This window comes from Patiria miniata, unplaced genomic scaffold, assembly GCF_015706575.1.
Source record: "Patiria miniata isolate m_02_andy unplaced genomic scaffold, ASM1570657v1 HiC_scaffold_13, whole genome shotgun sequence".
Taxonomy (NCBI): Eukaryota; Metazoa; Echinodermata; class Asteroidea; order Valvatida; family Asterinidae; genus Patiria; species Patiria miniata.
Window position 1 is genome coordinate 7,819,886 of NW_024037051.1, and position 22,100 is coordinate 7,841,985.

The 22,100-nt window shown below is 37.5% G+C and overlaps 2 protein-coding genes across 3 annotated transcripts in view; both read left to right on the forward strand.

Annotated features, from left to right (window-relative positions):
* The first annotated feature begins 13,741 nt into the window (after nucleotides 1–13,741).
* On the forward strand, nucleotides 13,742–16,617 carry LOC119721186 (maltase A1-like). The gene has a single exon (XM_038191090.1). It carries the CDS (start codon nucleotides 13,983–13,985, stop codon nucleotides 15,870–15,872), a length of 1,890 nt encoding a protein of 629 aa, XP_038047018.1. The 5' UTR covers nucleotides 13,742–13,982; the 3' UTR covers nucleotides 15,873–16,617.
* Nucleotides 16,618–20,362: 3,745 nt separating this feature from the next.
* Nucleotides 20,363–22,100, forward strand: part of LOC119721187 (disheveled-associated activator of morphogenesis 1-A-like) — a 70,734-nt gene continuing 68,996 nt past the window's right edge. For both annotated transcript variants that reach the window (XM_038191092.1, XM_038191093.1), the window contains exon 1: nucleotides 20,363–20,498. The gene's annotated coding sequence lies outside the window, so the exon portion shown is untranslated. The remainder of the gene's footprint in view (nucleotides 20,499–22,100) is intronic.

The following is a 22,100-nucleotide window of genomic DNA, read 5'->3' on the forward strand; positions in this document are numbered from 1 at the left end:
GACTTTGCATCTCCTTTGTAGAAGTATAAGGGAGAAATTTCAACATTATAGTTTTCACGCTAATAAAAATTTCCATATTCATGAGCCAAAGCGTGATGTCATTCAAGGCAGAACAGAAGTGTCTCCATAGCTTTGTGTACAAATATACATCAAACTTAAACTTTCAATTCTTCATTTTCTTGGAGTAAGTTCCACTTTTTACATGTTTATCATGTTAAACAGCTTGTTTGGACAATAGTAGTGGCAAACATTTCTTCAAAACTTTTTATTGTAGGTAATTTTGAAGGACTTAGTTTTGTGCTGTTCATATGCAGTTCTGACAAGTAGTTCCTTGTGTGACAAAAGCAAAATAGCGCCCTCTTACATGTATTGATGAAAGGATTTGCTAATAATTGAAAAATTACCACTTTCTTGTCACTTCCGATGAAAACAAGTATTAAGATCTTGTATGTATTGTTGCAACACATAGTAATGAGCATGAAAACAAGGTAAGCTAAATTTCCACTGCATGTTACCCGGCGCAGCGTTTACAAAAAATGATGATCAGAACTCGCCAACTGTGGCCCTTTGGGCCACAGGTACTTCCCCGCACTATGCAAGACCCTATTCATGTCAAAACAACAAAAAGCCACGTGCCAGACAGTTGCCAGACAGTGCACTTAAAAGATAATTGACTGGCGTCTGTGGTATGCAGCTATGAAGGGAGATGGCTGTGTCAAGTTACAGGTGTTTGTATATGTTTCAATGAGACTTGGCAGGAGGCCTGGTCGAAATTTTGTTGACACGGCTTGGGTGAAGCCCTGGCTGCAAAGTTCATTGAACCAGCTGATTTGGCATGGGTTTAATGAGGATTAGATGGAAGGTGACCGTCATTGGCCCTCAATTTTTTTTTTATAAAAAAAACTCGGTCAACTGTGGCCCTAGGGGCCACATGTCACTCTGCCCAGGGTTGAATGGTCAGTCTGAAGGGCGGACAATAGCCTGATAGCATCAAACCGTTTGTGCTCAGTTTGTTAATTAAACTCTACCTACCTCCCGGGCGCGGTTTACTAGTTCCTCCTTGTTCTCTCCCACCTTATAAAACGTTACTTCATTTTTCATTTCATTTCATTTATTATTTCGCAGTTCAAATTTACAATGGTTAAAAAAAAAAAGTCAGACAATATATATAGACATAAAAAAGACATGATATATTTTAAAAAAATACTCATCAAACCAAAAATTATCCAAAAAAAAAAAAAAAAAGAGACAAAGACCCTTACACCAAGATAATTGCACGCCCCTGCGGGCTCCAATAGCATGACTAAACACCTTATTTTGCAAAAACACAAACATTGAACAGCCTTACACTATGGCGTGTCAAACGTTGCAATATTCAATATTTTGCAATATATATGTTGGATGTTCATTATGTGTTTGTTATCTTTTACATTTATGTGCGATGTTCAATATAAGTGTGCGATGTTTTTCATTATTTGCGCGATGTTTAATATATTTGTGCGATGTTTTACAATATATGTGCGATGTTCAATATATGTGTGCGATGTTTTACATTTATATGCGATTTTCAATTTATATGTGCGCGGATGTTTTTAACGATATACATGTGCGATGTTTTCAATATTATGTTCGATTTTTTGCCATTAAATGTGCGAATGTGCGATGTTTTTCGATACAATTAATATGTGTGTTGTTTTACAACATATTTGCGATATTCTCAAATATGTGAGCAATGTTTTACACATATGTTTGACATTTCGAGCTATTTGTATTCGATGTTTCATCGGTATGTTTGCATTCGATCTTCTGCAATATGCATTTGATCAACCTCGTCCCCAGTGCTTACTTTATTTCCAACCGCGTTTCCAATAGTAAACCCTGGATAGGAAACTTTCTTCCTGTATCCTAATTGGATACTGCAATTGGCTAGTAATGGATTTTTATCGTGTACTTGGTGCTATTATTCACAACGTGCAGTACGTGTTTTCGTGATCATTCGTCCACGCCTTCTCGAAATACTAATTTCCTTTCCAATTTGCTCATATTAATATGAAATATGATACTGCATGTTGTCTGGATAAGATCGTAACAGTTTGATTTCAAAAATCGTGTTTTCGTAACTCACGCCGTGCTCGCGCTGCTACGAATTGACTCTGTTCTTACCCCAGACACCGCATACAAAAACAAACGCTAATGTGTAACGCATATCCAGGCACCAGACTGTTCCTCATTTGCATACGTGTGTAAAAATTTTGCACATGCAAATGATCCAATACCAGGGTGAGAGAGCAGGTAGTGGTGGGCGCGTACTGCTCGACACCCTGGGGACGAGGTTGGCATTTGATGTTTCTCTTTTCATTCGATGTTTCGTTAAGAGTCAAAGTCTGGTTACTAGACCGCGAAAGTCTGACTATGTTGCCTGAAGTCAGTGTATGAGACGTCAGGGGATCGCGTGAAGTAATTAGAGCCAGACCTAAACGGTAAAACCCGGAATTGTGGGTAATTCTTTAAGCATACGCAATGCGTTCATCATTGTTTGGGCAGTACCCCCAGCTGTGCCTGTACTACCCATAGTGTTGTGTGCATCATCTATGCATTGAAGAGTGCATGACACATGGTCTGAGCTCCAAGGCCGATGTGCACCTGTCCTAGTTACCTGATAATTTGTTAGCATAAGCTGATGTAAAATTGGGCAAAATTAGATGTTTATGAAAAAAAATCAAATTGTAAGGGGTTAACCTTGCATTTTTTTTAGCAAAATCGGGAAAAATCTTCATTGCAGATTGTATGGGGTTAGATGTTTATGAAACATTTCAAATTGTAAGGGGTGAACATTGCATATTTTAGCGAAATTGGGCAAAATCAGATGTTTCCGAAAAATTTCAGATGTAAGGGATTAACCTTGTTTTTTTAGTGAAATTTTGCAAGGTTAGATGTTACGAAAAATTTCAAATTGAAAGGGGTTAACCTCGCATTTTTTTAAAGCGAAAATGGAAAAAAATCAAATGTTTCTGGAAAATTGCAGATTGTAAGGGGTTAACCTTGCTTTTTGAATAAGATTGGGAAAAATTAGATGTTCGTGAAAAAAATTCAAATTGTAAGGGGTTAACCTTGCATTTTTTTTAGCAAAATAGGACACAATCAGATGATTCTGGAAAATTGCAGATTGTTAGGGCTTAACCTTTGTTTTCTAGCAAAATTGGGCAAACAGAAATGTTTATGAAAAATTTTAAATTGAAAGAGGTGTACCTTGTATATTTAGTGAAATTTGGCAAAATCAGATTTGTATGAAAAATCTAAAATGGTAAGGGGTTAACCTTGCTTTTTCAGCAAAATTTGGAGCATATTTTACTAAAATTGGGCAAAATCATATGCTTCTAAAAAATCCAGATGTAAAGTTTCCGCAAAAACAGCTGTTGGAAAAGAGCCCAATGTTGAACTTTACTGAGTCTGAGGTCTATCGAGGGGACGATCCTTATTTCAACTCCCGGAGATTCGCTGACAGTCTCTATTTTTCTTTTTAAGAAAGTCGAAATAGCTGAAGAGGGAGGTGAGAATCTATTGTGCCCAGATACAAAGAGAAATCTACGCGTCTGCCTTTTGAAAATACACAATTGCGGTGTTCATTGTTGCGTAATGATCCGCCTAGCGCACGACTGTTTTGCACATTAGGCTGTGTTATGCAGCTTCCTAACAAACCAAACACACTGGGCTCATTATATAGACTTGTTTTTACCCATTAAGGTAAAGCAAATGGACCCAGTAATCTTCCTGGCGCGTTTGCTCACCTATAAAGACAACTTTTCTCAGTTTAAGGAAAATTCTAAGGTAACGAAATGGCCGAGTGGTTACGATTCGTCGTCCACGATTAGCGGGGTCCCGGGTTCGAATCCCGCTGGTGTCTTTTTGGTTTTTAACGTATGAGTTCAATCATTTACTATAAGAGATTTAATTTCCCGTCGTAAAGTACCAACAGTACCTTAGCTTAATCGGTAAGCACTGCTGCTGGTACTGTCCGCGAGTTCCAGGTTGGCGCCTTCGTACAGGTTCAGGGCATGTGGTCCACTCGGAGGATCAGGGCTTAGGGGCCGCCCTGTTCCTCCCTTAGCTCTTTGCTTTTACATGGTGCCTGGCCCTCCGGGGTTATATGGATGGATAGGGAAGGAAGTGTGTATTGGTCGGGGACGCCGAGACCCCGGAAGAGAACTAAGGGATCGGCTGGGGCATTGTTATGGCTCAGACCGATCCCTGAAAGCTTGACTAGCACATAACTTTTTGATTTTTTTTACCCTCTATCTTTTATACTTTGGTTAAGTTTGATATCTACAGCTGCTCGGCAGGTCTACGGGTAGTATCAAAATTGAAACAAAGGTGTATGTCATAAATCAATGAATATTTCATAATTGACTATAAGCAAAACGGAGTTTCGTTTGATCAATTTGACTATCATTATATAATGACGCGATTGCCAATTGACGTAGGAAAGCCATAAATTATACCGGGAAAGAATAAAGATGTACATTGTAATACAAATATTATTTATACATCTTTCAAATAATGTGTCTTTAATTGTGAGCATTCCAAACAATACAGTAATTCGCAATAGTAATAGAATGGTATATGATAGCACGATCATTGCGTCTCTATTAAATTAAAAAATATAATTTAGGCCCTTATGTGTGAAATATTCTTTGATTGACTTTGATCTTCCATACGAATGAGTTAATTCGCAAAATATAGCAACAACAAAAGAGAAAGGAAAAAGAGAACATTCCTTTACCCTAAAAACTGGAAATATAATTTGTTTTAAAAAAGTCAAATGGGACACTTCATGTATTGATTTAACAGTTTGCAAGGAGTTAGCTTTACATTTTTAGCAAAATTGGGAAAAATCAGATGTTTTTTTTGAAAATTGCAGATTGTATGGGGTTAGATGTTTATGAAACATTTCAAATTGTAAGGGTTGAACCTTGCATATTTTAGCGAAATTGGGAAAAATCAGATCTTTCTGGAAAATTTTAGATGATAAGGGGTTAACCTTGCTTTTTTAGTGAAATTTGGCAAAATAAGATGTGGATGAAAAATTTCAAATTGTAAGGGCTTAACCTTGCTTTTTAAGTACAATTGGAAAAATTTAAATGTTTATGAAAAATTTCAAATTGTCAGGGGTTAACCTTGCATTTTTTAGCAAAATAGGGCAAAATCAGGTGTTTATGGAAAATTTCAGATTTTAAGGGGGTTAACTTTGCATTTTTAGCAAAATTTGGCAAAGTCAGATTTGTATGAAAAATCAAAAATTGAAGGGGTTAACCTTGCCAAATTAGGGCAAAATCAGATGTTTCTGGAAAATTGCAGATTGAAAGGGGTTAACTTTGCTTTTTTAGTGAAATTTGGCAAAGTTGGATGTTTATGAAAAATTTCAAATTGTAAGGGGTTAACCCTGCTTTTTTTTAAACGAAATTGGGAATAATCAGATGTTTCTGGAAAATTGCAGAATTGTATTGGGTTAACTTGGCATTTTAGCAAAACTGGGCAATATCAGATTTTTATGAAAAAATCTCGAATTGTAAGGGGTGCACCTTGCATTTTTAGCAAAATTGGGCAAAATGAGATGTTTCTGAAAAATTTCAAATTGTAAGGGGTTAACCTTGCTTTTCGAATTGTTAGGGGTTAACCTTTCATTTTTTTAGCAAAATATGGAAAAATCAGGTGTTTATGAAAAAAATTCAGATTGTAATGGGTTAACCTTGCATTTTTAGCAAAATTGGGCTAAATCAGATTTGTATGAAAAATCAAAAATTGTAAGGGGTTAACCTTTGCCAAATTAGGGCAAAATCAGAAGTTTCTAGAAAATTGCAGATTGAAAGGGGTTAACCTTGCATTTTTAGCAAAATTGGGCAAAATCAGATGTTTCTGAAAAAAAATCCGATGTAAGGAATTAACCTTACTTTTTTTTTAGTGAAATTTGGCAAAATTAGATGTGTATGAAAAATTTCAAATTGTAAGTGTTTCACCTTGCATTTTTAGCAAAATTGGGAAAATGTTCAATGTTCATGAAAAAGTTCAAATTGTAAGGGATTAACCATTGATTTTTTAGCAAAATAGGGCAAAATCAGGTGTTTATGGAAAATTTCAGATTGTAAGGGGTTAACTTTGCATTTTTTTAAGCAAAATAGGGCAGAATCACAGGTTTCTGGAAAAGTTCAGATTGTAATTTTTAGCAAAATTGGACCAAATCAAATTTAAATAAAAAATCAAAAATTGTAATGGATTAACCTTGCCAAATTAGGGCAAAATCAGAAGTTTCTAGAAAATTTCAGATTGAAAGGGGTTAACCTTGCTTTTTTAGTGAAAATTGGCAAAGTTAGATGTTTATGAAAAAATTCCAATTTTAAGGGTGAACCTTCAGTGCATTTTCTTTTTTAGCAAAAAAGGGCACAATCAGATGTTTCTGGAAAATTGCGGATTGTAAGGGGTAAACCTTGTATGTTTAGCAAAATTTGTCAAATTCAGATTCGTATGAAAAATCTACAGTTGTAAGGGATTAACCTTTTTTTTTGGTGCATATTTTACTAAAATTGGGCAAAATCAGATGTTTCTGAAAAATTCCAGATGTAACGGATTAACCTTGCTTTTTTTGTAAAATTGGGCAAAATTAGATGTTTACGAAAAATTTAAATTGTAAGGCGTTAACCTTGCATTTTTTAGCAAAATAGGGAAAAATCAGATGTTTATGAAAAAAATTCAGATTGTAATGGGTTAACCTTGCATTTTTAGCAAAATTGGGCTAAATCAGATTTGTATGAAAAATCAAAAATTGTAAGGGGTTAACCTTTGCCAAATTAGGGCAAAATCAGAAGTTTCTAGAAAATTGCAGATTGAAAGGGGTTAACCTTGCATTTTTAGCAAAATTGGGCAAAATCAGATGTTTCTGAAAAAAAATCCGATGTGAGGAATTAACCTTACTTTTTTTAGTGAAATTTGGCAAATTAGATGTGTATGAAAAATTTCAAATTGTAAGTGTTTCACCTTGCATTTTTAGCAAAATTGGGAAAATGTTCAATGTTTATGAAAAATTTCAAATTGTAAGGGATTAACCATTGATTTTTAGCAAAATAGGGCAAAATCAGGTGTTTATGGAAAATTTCAGATTGTAAGGGGTTAACTTTGCATTTTTTTAAGCAAAATAGGGCAAAATCACAGGTTTCTGGAAAAGTTCAGATTGTAAGGGGTTAACCTTGCATTTTTAGCAAAATTGGACCAAATCAAATTTAAATAAAAAATAAAAAATTGTAATGGATTAACCTTGCCAAATTGGGCAAAATCAGATGTTTCTGAAAAAATCCGATGTAAGGAATTAACCTTGCCAAATTAGGGCAAAATCAGAAGTTTCTAGAAAATTGCAGATTGAAAGGGGTTAACCTTGCTTTTTTAGTGAAAATTGGCAAAGTTAGATGTTTATGAAAAAATTCAAATTTTAAGGGTGAACCTTGCATTTTCTTTTTTAGCAAAATAGGGCACAATCAGATGTTTCTGGAAAATTGCAGATTGTAAGGGGTGAACCTTGTATGTTTAGCAAAATTTGTCAAATTCAGATTTGTATGAAAAATCTACAATTGTAAGGGATTAACCTTTCTTTTTTGGTGCATATTTTACTAAAATTGGGCAAAATCAGATGTTTCTGAAAAATTCCAGATGTAACGGATTAACCTTGCGTTTTTTGTAAAATTGGGCAAAATTAGATGTTTACGAAAAATTTAAATTGTAAGGCGTTAACCTTGCATTTTTAGCAAAATCGGGAAAAATCAGATGTTTCTGGAAAATTGCAGATTGTATGGGGTTAGATGTTTATGAAATATTTTATATTGTAACGGGTGAACATTGCATATTTTAGCGAAATTTGGCAAATCAGATGTTTCTGAAAAATTTCAGATGTAAGGCAGTAACCTTGCTTTTTAGTAAAATTGGGCAAATTGAGATGTTTATGAAAATTTTTTTCTGATTGTAAGGGTTTAACCTTGAATTTTCAGCTTAATTGGGAAAAATCGGATTGTGCAAAATTAGATGTTTCTGAAAAATTTCAGATGTAAGGCATTAACCTTGCTTTTTTTTAAGCGAAAATGGGGACAAAAATCAAATGTTTTTAGAAAATTGCAGATTGTAAGGGGTTAACCTTGCTTTTTGAATAAGATTGGGAAAAATTAGTTGTTCATGAAAAAATTCAAATTGTAAGGGGTTAAGCTTGCATTTTTTTTAGCAAAATAGGGCAAAATCACAGGTTTCTGGAAAAGTTCAGATTGTAAGGGGTTAGTAACCTTGCATTTTTAGCAAAATTGGGCAAAATCAAATTTAAATGAAAAATCAAAAATTGTAATGGATTAACCTTGCCGAACTAGGGCAAAATCAGATGTTTCTCAAAAATTGCAGATTGTAAGGGCTTAACCTCACATTTTTAGCAAAATGCAAGGTTAACCCTTTCAATCTTCAATTTTCTAGAAACTTCTGATTTTACCATAATTTGGCAAAGGTAAACCCCTTACAATTTTTGATTTTTCATACAAATCTGATTTAGCCCAATTTTGTTAAAAATGGTTAACCCATTACAATCTGAATTTTTTAACAAACACCTGATTTTGCCCTATTTTGCTAAAAAATGCAAGGTTAACCCCTAACAATTTGAAAAGCAAGGTTAACCCCTTACATCTGATTTTTTTCAGAAACATCTGATTTTGCCCAATTTTGCTAAAAATGCGAAGTTAGCCCCATTCAATTCTGCAATTTTCCAGAAACATATGATTTTTCCCAATGTCGCTTAAAAAAAGCAAGGTTAACCCCTTACAATTTGAAATTTTTATCCACATCTTATTTTGCCAAATTTCACTAAAAAAGCAAGGTTAACCCCTTACAATCTGAAATTTTCCAGAAAGATCTGATTTTTCCCAATTTCGCTAAAATATGCAAGGTTTAACCCTTACAATTTGAAATGTTTCATAAACATCTAACCCCATACAATCTGTAATTTTCAAGAAACATCTGATTTTTCCCAATTTTGCCAAAAATGTAAGGCTAACTCCTTGCAAACTGTTAAATCAATACATGAAGTGTCCCATTTGACTTTTTTAAAACAAATTATATTTCCAGTTTGTAGGGTAAAGTAATGTTCTCTTTTTCCTTTCTCTTTTGTTGTTGCTATATTTTGCGAATTAACTCATTCGTATGGAAGATCATAGTCAATCAAAGAATATTTCACACATAGGGGCCTAAATTATATTTTTTAATTTAATAGAGACGCAATGATCGTGCTATCATATACCATTCCATTAATATTGCGAATTACTGTATTGTTTGGAATGCTCACAATTAAAGACACGTTATTTGAAAGATGTATAAATAATATTTATATTACAATGTACATCTTTATTCTTTCCCGGTATAATTTATGGCGTTTCTTACGTCAATTGGCAATCGCGTCATTATATAATGATAGTCAAATTGATCAAACGAAACTCCGTTTTGATTATAGTCAATTATGAAATATTCATTGATTTATGACATACACCTTTGTTTCAATTTTGATACTACCCGTAGACCTGCCGAGCAGCTGTAGATATCAAACTAAACCAAAGTATAAAAGATAGAGGGTAAAAAAAAATCAAAAAGTTATGTGCTAGTCAAGCTTTCAGGGATCGGTCTGAGCCATAACAATGCCCCAGCCGATCCCTTAGTTCTCTTCCGGGGTCTCGGCGTCCCCGACCAATACACACTTCCTTCCCTATCCATCCATATAACCCCGGAGGGCCAGGCACCATGTAAAAGCAAAGAGCTAAGGGAGGAACAGGGCGGCCCCTAAGCCCTGATCCTCCGAGTGGACCACATGCCCTGAACCTGTACGAAGGCGCCAACCTGGAACTCGCGGACAGTACCAGCAGCAGTGCTTACCGATTAAGCTAAGGTACTGTTGGTACTTTACGACGGGAAATTAAATCTCTTATAGTAAATGATTGAACTCATACATTAAAACCAAAAAGACACCAGCGGGATTCGAACCCGGGACCCCGCTAATCGTGGACGACGAATCGTAACCACTCGGCCATTTCGTTACCTTAGAATTTTCCTTAAACTGAGAAAAGTTGTCTTTATAGGTGAGCAAACGCGCCAGGAAGATTACTGGGTCCATTTGCTTTACCTTAATGGGTAAAAACAAGTCTATATAATGAGCCCAGTGTGTTTGGTTTGTTAGGAAGCTGCATAACACAGCCTAATGTGCAAAACAGTCGTGTGCTAGGCGGATCATTACGCAACAATGAACACCGCAATTGTGTATTTTCAAAAGGCAGACGCGTAGATTTCTACTTTTTGTATCTGGGCACATATAGATTCTCACCTCCCTCTCCAGCTATTTCGACTTTCTTAAAAAAAAAAATAAAGACTGTCAGCGAATCTCCGGGAGTTGAAATAAGGATCGTCCCCTCGATAGACCTCAGACTCAGTAAAGTTCAACATTGGGCTCTTTTTTAACAGCTGTTTTTGCGGAAACTTTACATCTGGATTTTTTAGAATTATCTGATTTTGCCCAACTTTAGTAAAATATGCTCCAAATTTTGCTAAAAATGCAGGGTTAACCTCTTACCATATTAGATTTTTCATACAAATCTGATTTTGCCAAATTTCACTAAATATACAAGGTACACCTCTTTCAATTTAAAATTTTTCATAAACATTTCTTTTTGCCCAATTTTGCTAGAAATACAAGGTTAAGCCCCAATAATCTGCAATTTTCCAGAATCATCTGACTGTGTCCTATTTTGCTAAAAAAAAATGCAAGGTTAACCCCTTACAATTTGATTTTTATTCACGAACATCTAATTTTTCCCAATCTTATTCAAAAAGCAAGGTGAACCCCTTACAATCTGCAATTTTCCAGAAACATTAGATTTTTTTTCCATTTTCGCTTTAAAAGAATGCGAGGTTAACCCCTTTCAATTTGAAATTTTTCGTAACACCTAACCTTGCAAAATTTCACTAAAAAAGCAAGGTTAATCCCTTACATTTGAAATTTTTCGGAAACATCTATTTTTGCCCAATTTCGCTAAAATATGCAATGTTCACCCCTTACAATTTGAAATGTTTCATAAACAGCTAACCCCATACAATCTGCAATTAGTTTCCAAAAACATCTGATTTTTCCCGATTTTGATTAAAAAAAATGCAAGGTTAACCCCTTACAATTTGATTTTTTTTCATAAACATCTAATTTTGCCCAATTTTACATCAGCTTATGCCAACAAATTATCAGGTAACTGGGACAGGTGCACATCGGCCTTGGAGCTCAGACCATGTGTAATGCACTCCTCAATATTAATGCATAGATGATGCACGCAACACAATGGGTAGTACAGGCACAGCTGGGGGTACTGCCCAATCAATGGTGAACGCATTGCGTATGCTTAGGAATTACCCACAATTCCGGTTTTTACCGTTAAGGTCTGGCTCTAATTACTTCACGCGATCCCCTGACGTCTCATACACTGACTTTAGGCAAAATAGTCAGACTTTCGCGGTCTAGTAACCAGACTTTGACTCTTAACGAAACATCGCATGAAAAGGGAAACATCAAATGCATATTGCAAAAGATCGAATGCAAACATACCGATGAAACATCGAATACAAATAGCTCGAAATGTCAAACATATGTGTAAAACATTGCTCACATATTATTTGAGAATATCGCAAATATATTGTAAAACAACACACACAATTGTATCGAAAAACATCGCACATTTAATGCAAAAAAATCGAACATAATATTGAAAACATCGCACATATATATCGTCAAAAACATCGCACATATAAATTGAAAATCGCATATAAATGTAAAACATCGCACACATATATTGAACATCGCACATATATTGTAAAACATCGCACAAATATATTAAACATCGCGCAAATAATGAAAAACATCGCACACTTATATTGAACATCGCACATAAATGTAAAGGATAACAAACACATAATGAACATCCAACATATGTATTGCAAAATATTGAATATTGCAACGTTTGACACGCCATATTACACTATAACACATAATCCCATGGGCAAAAAGAAAAACCAAAAATTCACAATTTCCTGGAATTAATATAAGGACAAATCCCAATATTGGCATTTTTATTAACCTTTGTAATGAGCCACGCCGTTAAATGGTTTTATTCATTGTGTATACTAGTGTGGAGTTGTTAACCTAATTTTATGCATCTTATCTGTACCTCATCCTGCCATTTAATAAACAAAACTAATAAAATAAAATTCCTTGCTCTCGCCCGTTTGATTGATATTTATTTATATTTTTTACCTCGCGTCAACTGTTAAACATATATGATAACTCAGAGAAAATCTGAAAATTATTCCGCGTAAATTACTTTCAGTAAACTTGAGTTGGTTTTTTTCTTATTACTTCTATCAACAACATTAGTATGTCTCAAACAAAAATCAATTGCGTCACAATGATAAAGAACAGATGCATGTTTGACATTTTTTTTATATCAGATCAAAGATTTACCTGTCAGAATTACAACCACTCAAAATTATTGTTTGCTGATGAAAGCTGAATTTTGTCGCGTTGGTTGAGTTTTTCAGTTACGTTTGCAGTTGCACTCAGCACCCACCATAAAATGCTCATCAAGGCTTATATGCTAAAAAGGAATAAACAAAGTAGAAAACATGTGCTGGACACCATATGGAAAGAAATGTCTTCTACTGGTTCTGAAAAGAACCGGTATGTTGAGTGCTCTTTTCAGAACCACACTTCTTCCAAGAAGAGATTTCTTCCACAAGATGTTACCCGTAATTTTTCTACTTTATCTCATACGCCATGCGAAGTTTCAAGTCATATTTAAGGAATATATACTTACACATTTGCATATATGTCAACACTGATCATAAACCTACATGCATGGGTTGGGGGTGGCGTGTGATGACAGAGTTTGTTGTTTGGATGTCAAATTATCATATTTCCTGTCGGGAGGTAACACGATGAGTATATTGTATTTATACGTCCGCGTAATCTGGTGAAGGGCAAAACCTAATATTGATCTATCAAAGATGATAAAAAAACCTTTGTTCTCCGTCTTTGTACTTTTCACCCTATGAACATATGCTCCTATTTTGGGTTGCTTTTGCAACCAAGTACAGTGCACCAAAAACAAAACTGATGTAATTGTTGTAGTTATGGTTTACAATATGGAAGTCCAGGGGATATGCCAGTATTTATTTTGGGTGAACTGACAACATGACGGGGAATGATTTAACCTTGGCGGAGGTCTGTGCTCTCTGAGTGCTTCCTAGTTTATTATGTGCAAACCTAGGAATAGAGTTTCATGCTGGCATGATGAATAAAATTGAATTGAATTGAACGGAATCCAAAACGTCACCCGTAATTCAAGGACACAACGGGGAACTGTAAATGTAATTCATTTCACAGATAGATCACATATCGGTGTCGTTTTTCTCTCGGAGCGATAAAATTACGCTTTTCTGAAAAGACTTAAACGGTGGAGGCTAATCAGAAAAGCAATGTCTGGTAGCTCTATTGATACAGTTGGCGCGTCTTTAAACCTTCACAACGGGGACACGATACAGCCTGACGATACGGCCAATTAAATAAGTATATATTCTGTTTGTAAAGTACATGTATATATGGCCTGCGTTGTGCGTGTTTTTTTTTGCAGGCATTCAATGAGAATCTACGGTTAAGGAGTTTTGATATGACTTTGAGGTCTGAAATACATGTATATGAATTTTGCCCTTTGAAAAAAAAAATATGCGAAACTTTTCAGTGGGACAACTCTCTATGTAGGATACTGATACAGGCGCAACCAGGGAAACGGAATTACACCAACATCGCGATCTGCGAACACGAACAAACATCTTACATGTAGCATTACCATAGCGTTGTACTAACTCGACTCAAAGCCGGTATCATGAGATGCTTGTGGATGCGTGCTATTTTTCTGTTTATGACAACAACCCTATCTTTCGGATCTAAACGGGACGAATGGTGGAAGAACACGATCGTGTACCAGATCTACCCGCGTTCATTCATGGACTCGGACGGTGATGGGGTGGGGGATCTGGCTGGCATCACATCTTGCCTGGAGTATTTCAACGACATTGGTGTAGGCACCATATGGTTGAATCCCGTCTACAAGTCGCCCATGGCCGACTTTGGCTATGATGTGGCCGACTTCAAAGATATCGATCACATATTCGGCACAATGGCTGATTTTGATGAGTTGATCAGTAAGGCACACCAACTCGGCCTTAAACTCTTGATGGATTTCGTCCCCAACCATACCAGCGATCAGCATCGGTGGTTCGTCGAGAGTAGGAAAAGCAAAAACAGCACCAACCAATACAAAGATTACTATGTCTGGGAAGACCCTAAGCAAGACTGCTCTGATCCTCCACACCAATGCATACCAAATAACTGGGTGAGTGTATTCGGCGGTTCCGTTTGGGAGTGGGTACAGGAGAGGCAGCAATTTTACTTACATCAGTTTCTGAAGGAGCAACCGGATTTGAATTACGCCAATCCACAGGTACAAGCAGAAATGGATGACACGTTGCGTTTCTGGCTGACTAAAGGCGTGGACGGTCTTCGCATGGATGCCACCAGGCACATTTACGAAAACGACAAACTTGAGGATGAGCCCTTGAATCCTGATTACACGGATAGTGTACCGGGTGAGCATGCTCAATACCAAAGCCTGCTCCACACCAAGACGGTCGATCTGCCGAAGGTGTATGACGTCACCTACCACTGGAGAGAGATCCTTGACGAGTTTAGTGATAATCCGGATTGGCCCGGGTATCCGAGTCGATTAATGGTGGTAGAGGTGTACAATTCACACAAGGCACTTCTGCCATACTACGGAACGTCGGACCGTCGAGGGGCAGATTTCCCCTTCAACTTCGGTTTGGTTTACCTCAACAAGGAGAACATGTCCGGGATTAAAATACAGGAACTGGTTAATGCTTGGATGGAGGATCTGCCGCCTGGCAAGTGGCCTAATTGGGTTACTGGTAATCACGACCGACCTCGCATCGCTGATCGTGTCGGGATAACATATACACGAGCCTTCAACGTCTTGAATCTTCTCCTCCCTGGCACACCAACCAGCTACTATGGAGAAGAAATAGCGATGGGGAACATTTGGGTCGCATTCAACAAAACGCAAGACCCCTTCGCGATAAACAACCCAAACCACTGGGAGAACTACACACGCGATCCGGAACGTTCCCCGATGCAGTGGGACAGGTCACATCATGCTGGCTTCAGCACTACTACCGGGGATACATGGCTTCCCGTCAACCAGAACTATCTCTCAGGGGTCAACGTTGCTGACCAGATGGCCGATAACACCTCCACACTGGCGCTGTACATGAAATTAGCAGCTCTTCGAAAAGAGCAGCCCGCCTTCCAAACCAACCACCTCAAGTACGTTATCGTTACTGAGAATATCTTCTCCTTCCTACGTATGCCGGATACACCGGGCCTTGAGTCCTTCCTAGTCATCATCAATGCTGGTACCTCAAATTCCACTGATGACTACTCCGCTGCACTGAAGAAGAAGATGATGATAACAGAAGACAATAGTGGGATTGTCGTGGTCAGCAGCAACATGGATCGTAACGGCAAACCCCAGGGGATATGTAACGTCCATGTTGCTGCAGGCGAAGCTATTGTAATCAGGATCTCAGTTTATGTGATCAACTCAGAACCAGCGCCATCTCTGTCACCCTGTCTTATCCTTGCAACAATGTTGGCAATTATTTTCAGTGGTATCGTATTCAGATATCAGTGTACTTGAAATAAATCTTTTATCTTTGTCGAAAAGGTGATGAATTAAATAGGCAGCTGTGTTGTAATCTGGCTGCACACGCACCCCTATGCACTAAATTGGTTATTATAATTGGTAATTACAGCTGCATATACATGCCACACGAACCCGACATGATTTTTTACCGTGACATTGTTTTTGGCGTAATGTAGAAAAGTCTCCAAAACGATTTCCTAATTAATTTGTTATGGGTAACCTTCGGAAAACAGGAAATGGGGCATCACTAACATTTATTTACTATTGGTACAACAATATTCTCAGTTGAATGGAAAAGTAATCCTAAACTTTTATTTAATTTGAGTCTTTGGGAATAATGGATATGTCCTTTATTATCGTATAATTCGAATTGTAGTTGATATAATCGAAATATTTTGAACTGGCTTCAGTAGTTTGATTCATTTATCTGTTTTTCTGTCTCTCTTTAATTGTCTTAGTTGGTGTAGAAAGCGAGAAGTCGGATAAATCCTTAATAAAAAGGTTAGGGACGCTAAGTAACAAAGTAAACCGAAATATTTTCTTTCCAGTAAATACATAGTGAACAATAATGGTGTGTGGCCTCAAACTTTCAACTATGTTTTTCAACCTATTTTGTTAGAACTAATTTGTGACGCGCTTTATCGAAAATGAAGAATGTTCCTTTTATGATATAAACCAATCCGAGTACTCTTCAAGCATTTTGCCAGCTAGCTTTTGTTCAAATGAACCATCAGGGAGAAGTTGCTGCAATGCTTTCGTCATGGGGGGGGGGGGGGGGGGGGGTCTACGAAAATACACAGTGATAGTAGGTAGGTCAAAACGAGCGGATGCGCACGTAATATGGAATATGTATTCTATGACATAAAGATTTAAGGTAGCACCATGTGACAAATCGCTTTTGTGAGATTGTGAGGTTCTGAAAAGAACCGGGGTAAACTCAACGTTTCGGACATTATACTCTGCTGGTCGTCACGGGTACTTTTATTGGTTTTATGTATTGCTTACGTTTATTTCGTTTGCCAAAATATATTTAGTGCTTCAATATTTTCCCGCCATACTCTTTAAAACAAAAAGTTTTGTTCCATCAGAACTGGGGGGCACAATGTGCCCCTGGCCCTATGAAAGCTAAAAATATTGTAATAGCTCTGGAACGCCGCATGAAATTTGATAACTATTCCTAACGTTTATCAGGGATCAATAAAGTACCTAAATTATTTCTGTAGGGTGTTCCTGGTTAGCGTGGCAAATGATATAAACGCTTTAGTAATCATACACTTTGGTTGTTTTTGTGGAAATACATGTATGCATTTCGGTGAATCAAATTCAACTTTTTTGATCGACCGAAACTATCAAGTATCCACGCGCTGACGTAGCTCACTCGGGCCATCCACCTCCCTCGTTCACAAAATGACATCTCCATAATTCTTGTGGTTCATTAAAGGAAAAAAGATCAAGTACGGTTTTTGTTTTACTGAACTACATGAGACATTGTACATGTGAGGTACAAAAAACACTGACCACAACTCATGGCCAGTGTTGGTCAATGACACCCAAGACGTAGTAGCACTGAAAGTCGACACATTTCTTCTAACCCTCCCGCCCTTAAAAATATCCCACACAGTTTGTTATAGTTTTGGCTCTTTTATTTTTTTTTCTAATCTTATATGCAGTGCTTATATGAGGATTCTCTTTTGTTTCTTAGTTTGCTAGAATAATAATAGACTCTAGTGTATGCGGTTTGGCCTTGTTGAATTTCTTAAAATCAAGTTGATTCGACAAAGTAGTCTTAGAATAAATGGTTCACCATTAATGTACCCAAAACAGCTTGTCTCCTCATTTATAAATTGAGAAATTCTACCAAGTTATAGCGTTATATTTCTAGGCAGGGCCAGCCGAAGGCGGAACCTCTCTAGCTTAATCCCCGGCCGGCGGGGTCCCATGATGTCACTAGCAGTGCAGTTAAGGCCTGTCAGCGCCAACCCGCACCAGCTGTATCGCAGTCAAAAGGTATCTCAACATTAGAGGTTCTGGACAAACTATACGTTGTTGGAAAGCTAATGATTAGGCCTGGACATTTAGCAAGTCTCGAGACCCAAGACTTTTGGAGAAAGCGCCAAATGTCTTTCATGATGCCCCTTGTTTCACTTTTGTGCAGTAAATTCCATAGCAAGTCCTGTAAGCGCCAACCAGCATTGGCTCTTGTGTATCGCAGTCAAAATGTACCTGGACATGGGTGGTTCTAGGCAAACTATACGTTGTTGGAAAGCTGATGAGTGGGCCAACAAGCTGGGAAATAGGCATATCTGAATTACCCACGACTTTTAGAGAAAATGCCAAATGTATTACATGATGCCACCAGTTTCATTTTTGTGCTGCAAATCACATAGCAAGACCTGTCAGCGCCAACCCACACCGGCTCTCATGTATCGCAGTCAACATGAGTGGTTCTGGGAAAAATATATATCAGCGCCGTTGAAAAACTGCTGAGTAAGCCAAAAAAGCTGGTAAATAGGCAAGTTTGCAGACCCAAGGCTTTTTAAAGAAAATGCCACATGTATTACAACATGCCACTAGTTTAATTTTTGTGCAGTAAATTCCATAGCAAGGCGTGTCAGTGCCAATATGCGCTGGCCCCATTTATCCCGGTCAAAAGGTACTTAACATGGGATGTTCTGTACAAAACATACGTTGTTGAAAAACTGATGAGTAAGCCAACAAGCTGGCAAATAGGCAAGTCTTGAGACCCAAGACGTATGGAGAAAGAGCAAGATGTAATACATGATGAAACTAGTTTCATTTTTGTGCATTAAAATTACATAGCAGGGCCTGTCAGTACCAACCCGCAGCTGTTCTCATGTATCGCAGTCAAAAGGTACCATAACGTGAAATGTTCTGGGCAAACAATACATTGTTGGTGAGCTGATGAGTGGACCAACAAGCCGGGAAATAGACAAGTCTCCAGACCAAAGACTTTTGGAGAAAATGCCAAATGTATTACATGATGCCACTGGTTTCATTTTTGTGCTGTAAATCATAGCAAGGCCTGTCAGCGCCAAACCACACCGCTTATGTATCGCAGTCAAAAGGTACCTCAACATAAGAGGTTATGGGCATAATATACGTTGTTGGAAAGCTGATCAGTGGGCCAACGATATGAGATATAGGCAAGTCTCCATACCAAAGACTTTTGAAATAAATGGCAAATGTATTACATGATGCCACTGGTTTAATTTTTTGTGCAGTAAATCCCATAGCAAGGACTGTCAGCGCAAACCTGCATGGCTCTCATGTATTGCAGTCTAAAGAACCTTACCATGTATGGATTTGGACATAACTTTAGCTTAGTGGAAAGCAAATGAATAGGCCAAAAAAGCTGCCAAATCGGCAAGGCTTCAGACTTGAAACTTTTGGAGTGAGCGTCATATGTATGTACATGATGCTACTAGTTTCGTTTTTGTGCAGTAAATTTCATAGCATGGCCTGTCAGCGCCAACCGGCATGGCTCTCATGTATCGCTGTCTGAAGGTACCTTAAGAGAATTTAGTAGTATGGGCATTAGCACTAGTGTCTATGGGAAACTTGTCAGGAACCGCCGAAGAATTAATGTGATATAATGTGATGGAAGTTGCAGTATGAAGGGCACTCCGTATTTTATCGTCATGCAACAATTTCTTACAACGAGGGCGCGCTACACAAACACTGCTCGCCGCGCTGATCCGACGTACGTCTGGCCGTTCGAGATCATGTAAACACAGTTATTGAAAGTTGACAGGAACCGCCAAAGAATGAATGTAATATATTGACGTGTGATTTAATGGTGCACACCTGTGAATAGGCCTATACCCATCCGCCCAGCACATGAATAAAAGTTATACCCTCAAAATATTCTATATTAGAGAGTTCTGAGAGCCATAAAATTGGGGAATTGGAAGAATATGGCAATGAACCTCTGGCCCAGCCTTGGGACTTCCCGAGCATTTTGGATGGAATGTAGCTTGAAAGTGCTGCTATTTTTTATGTTGTGGAGGGATTGTTTTTCAAGATGGCTACATTTCTGCTTTCGGAAAAATAGGGGTCTTCTTCTGTCGGTGAGAATTTCTCGAAAAGTAGTCAACCCACCAAAAACTGAAAATAAAATTAAAGATGACTCGGACATACTGATCGCCATTTCTTTGTGCAACTTAAATACATTTGAGATTCCGAGTATTTATCTTAAAAGAATTTAGAAGTATGGGCATTTAGCACTAGTGTCTATGGGAATTTTAATACAATGTTGCACCTGTAAGGACTCCGTAGTTTTCTCATGTCAACATAGTTATTGTGAAATTGGGAACTCAAGATAAAAACACATTATAGATTTTGATGTGTGCTGCGCCAGGAGGCAGCTCTCCTATCTAACGCAACCTTTATGTCTATGAACGCAACTCAGCTCATCGCAATAATCACATAGCGCCCTCTCTTGTTTGTGTATTTTTATTGCATTAAGCTGCGCTGCATATGCAGCGCTATCGCGCCCGATATTTCTAGAGCAGATGTGGAGTACGGTACAGTACGTGCCCGACAGAGATCTGTTCGGTTCAGATTTGACTGAAATATTGAGATTGTTTCTGCAATTGTGTTGTGAGTATTTTAACGCTATTATTTTTACGTTACCATTGTCATTGATTTGAAATTTGTTCAGTTTAATAAATAATCTGATATTTATTTATGACGAGGCGCGATATCGGACGTCATGCATGTCGGAGTGTGCAATTGCAAAACGCTGAATGGCTGATGCACGATCACAATATTCACACATATACTCATACTGAGTCATTATAATTAGTACTAGACCCATGAACGTCCCTTCAATATGACACAACCTGAACATTATTTTACCTTGTGATAAGCACTCGTTATGAAACTTCCCTTTCTCGAAATCTACTTCTAAGTTCTACTGCAAATCTTGCATTTGAACGAAATCTGACGTAAAATCTGGCCCAAGAAATGAAGAATTAATTGCCAAGATCTGAACGTCCTGCAACCTCCTCCTGATTTACTGGACTCATACCAACCTCGTCCCTATAGTACTTACTTTATTTCCAAACTCGTTTCCAATAGGAAGCAGGAAGTGCAGACGAGGTTGGACTTGCCCAACCAGTACGGGCGCACGCACAAATCGGGGGACTGTCCCACGATACAGGAAAGTCCCCCAATACAGGGACAAATTCTGTTCCCTCCCCCCCCCCTTTCAGAGACTGTCCCCAAATCCAGAGACATTTATCTCAATTGATCTATTCGCCACTTTCGCATTCCGAAAGTGTCAAATCAATTCAGCGTGAAAAAACACTAGGGTTTGCTGTCTACTTACATAATCGTCTGATCACATACATCTCAAGTTAATACATTGGGAAAACAAATCACTCAAAAACCCAGCTGCAACTTGCAAGGCCGTAAGTTCTGTGATACCAGTATCGAAACCAATAAATACCAATAAAAGTGTTTCACATGTATTCACTGGATGACTCTTCATTTAAGTTTGTTTTATTAAGCAAAGTTTGACAAAGAAAAGACATCCTGATAATTTCTATAATAATAAAACAATCCTCACTTGATCAGATGAAATTAACATGTTTATATGTAGGTTGTGCACATTATTCATGTTATTACAAGAGAATCCACTTAACATAGATGCTTGTTCTCGTTGACAAATCAGACTAATAAGACCAGTGTTCAGCCTACACATTTGAAGAGTTTCAAGCCTGTTTGCTGCATTTATGTTCCCATATCCATAAACACACCTGATTAACAGGGAAAACATTGCAAGAGAAACGATGCATTATTTCTTTATTACATGTATTCAACTAAACTAAAGGTTTACCATTGTTTTTTGGAGTTTTCATTAATAGAAAAAAAAAAAAAATGTTATGATGCAGCGATCACGGGCTGTGCGGAACCACTTTTCGCTCGACACTTTGCCAACCGCAGTACAGGAAGTCAATGTCAGTGCGTGATTTGTTGAATGCCGACTTACACAAAGAATTTTGTAATGCTTTTTATGGAAAGGGGACAGAGAGTAACACGACGACTGGTGGTTTTCATAATTGAGAACCTTGAAATTTGTGAATTAAAAAATTTATGTATTCACTGTTTTGTGTGCACACATGTACCGGTATCTGTGTGCATGTCTAGTTCAGTGGGACAAGTCTTCGCTTTCATTATTGCAAGTCTTGAATTGTAAAA

Excerpts from the sequence above, each read along its gene's own strand:
- LOC119721186 (XM_038191090.1), top strand. The coding sequence starts at position 13,983 with ATGAGATGCTTGTGGATGCGTGCTATTTTTCTGTTTATGACAACAACC.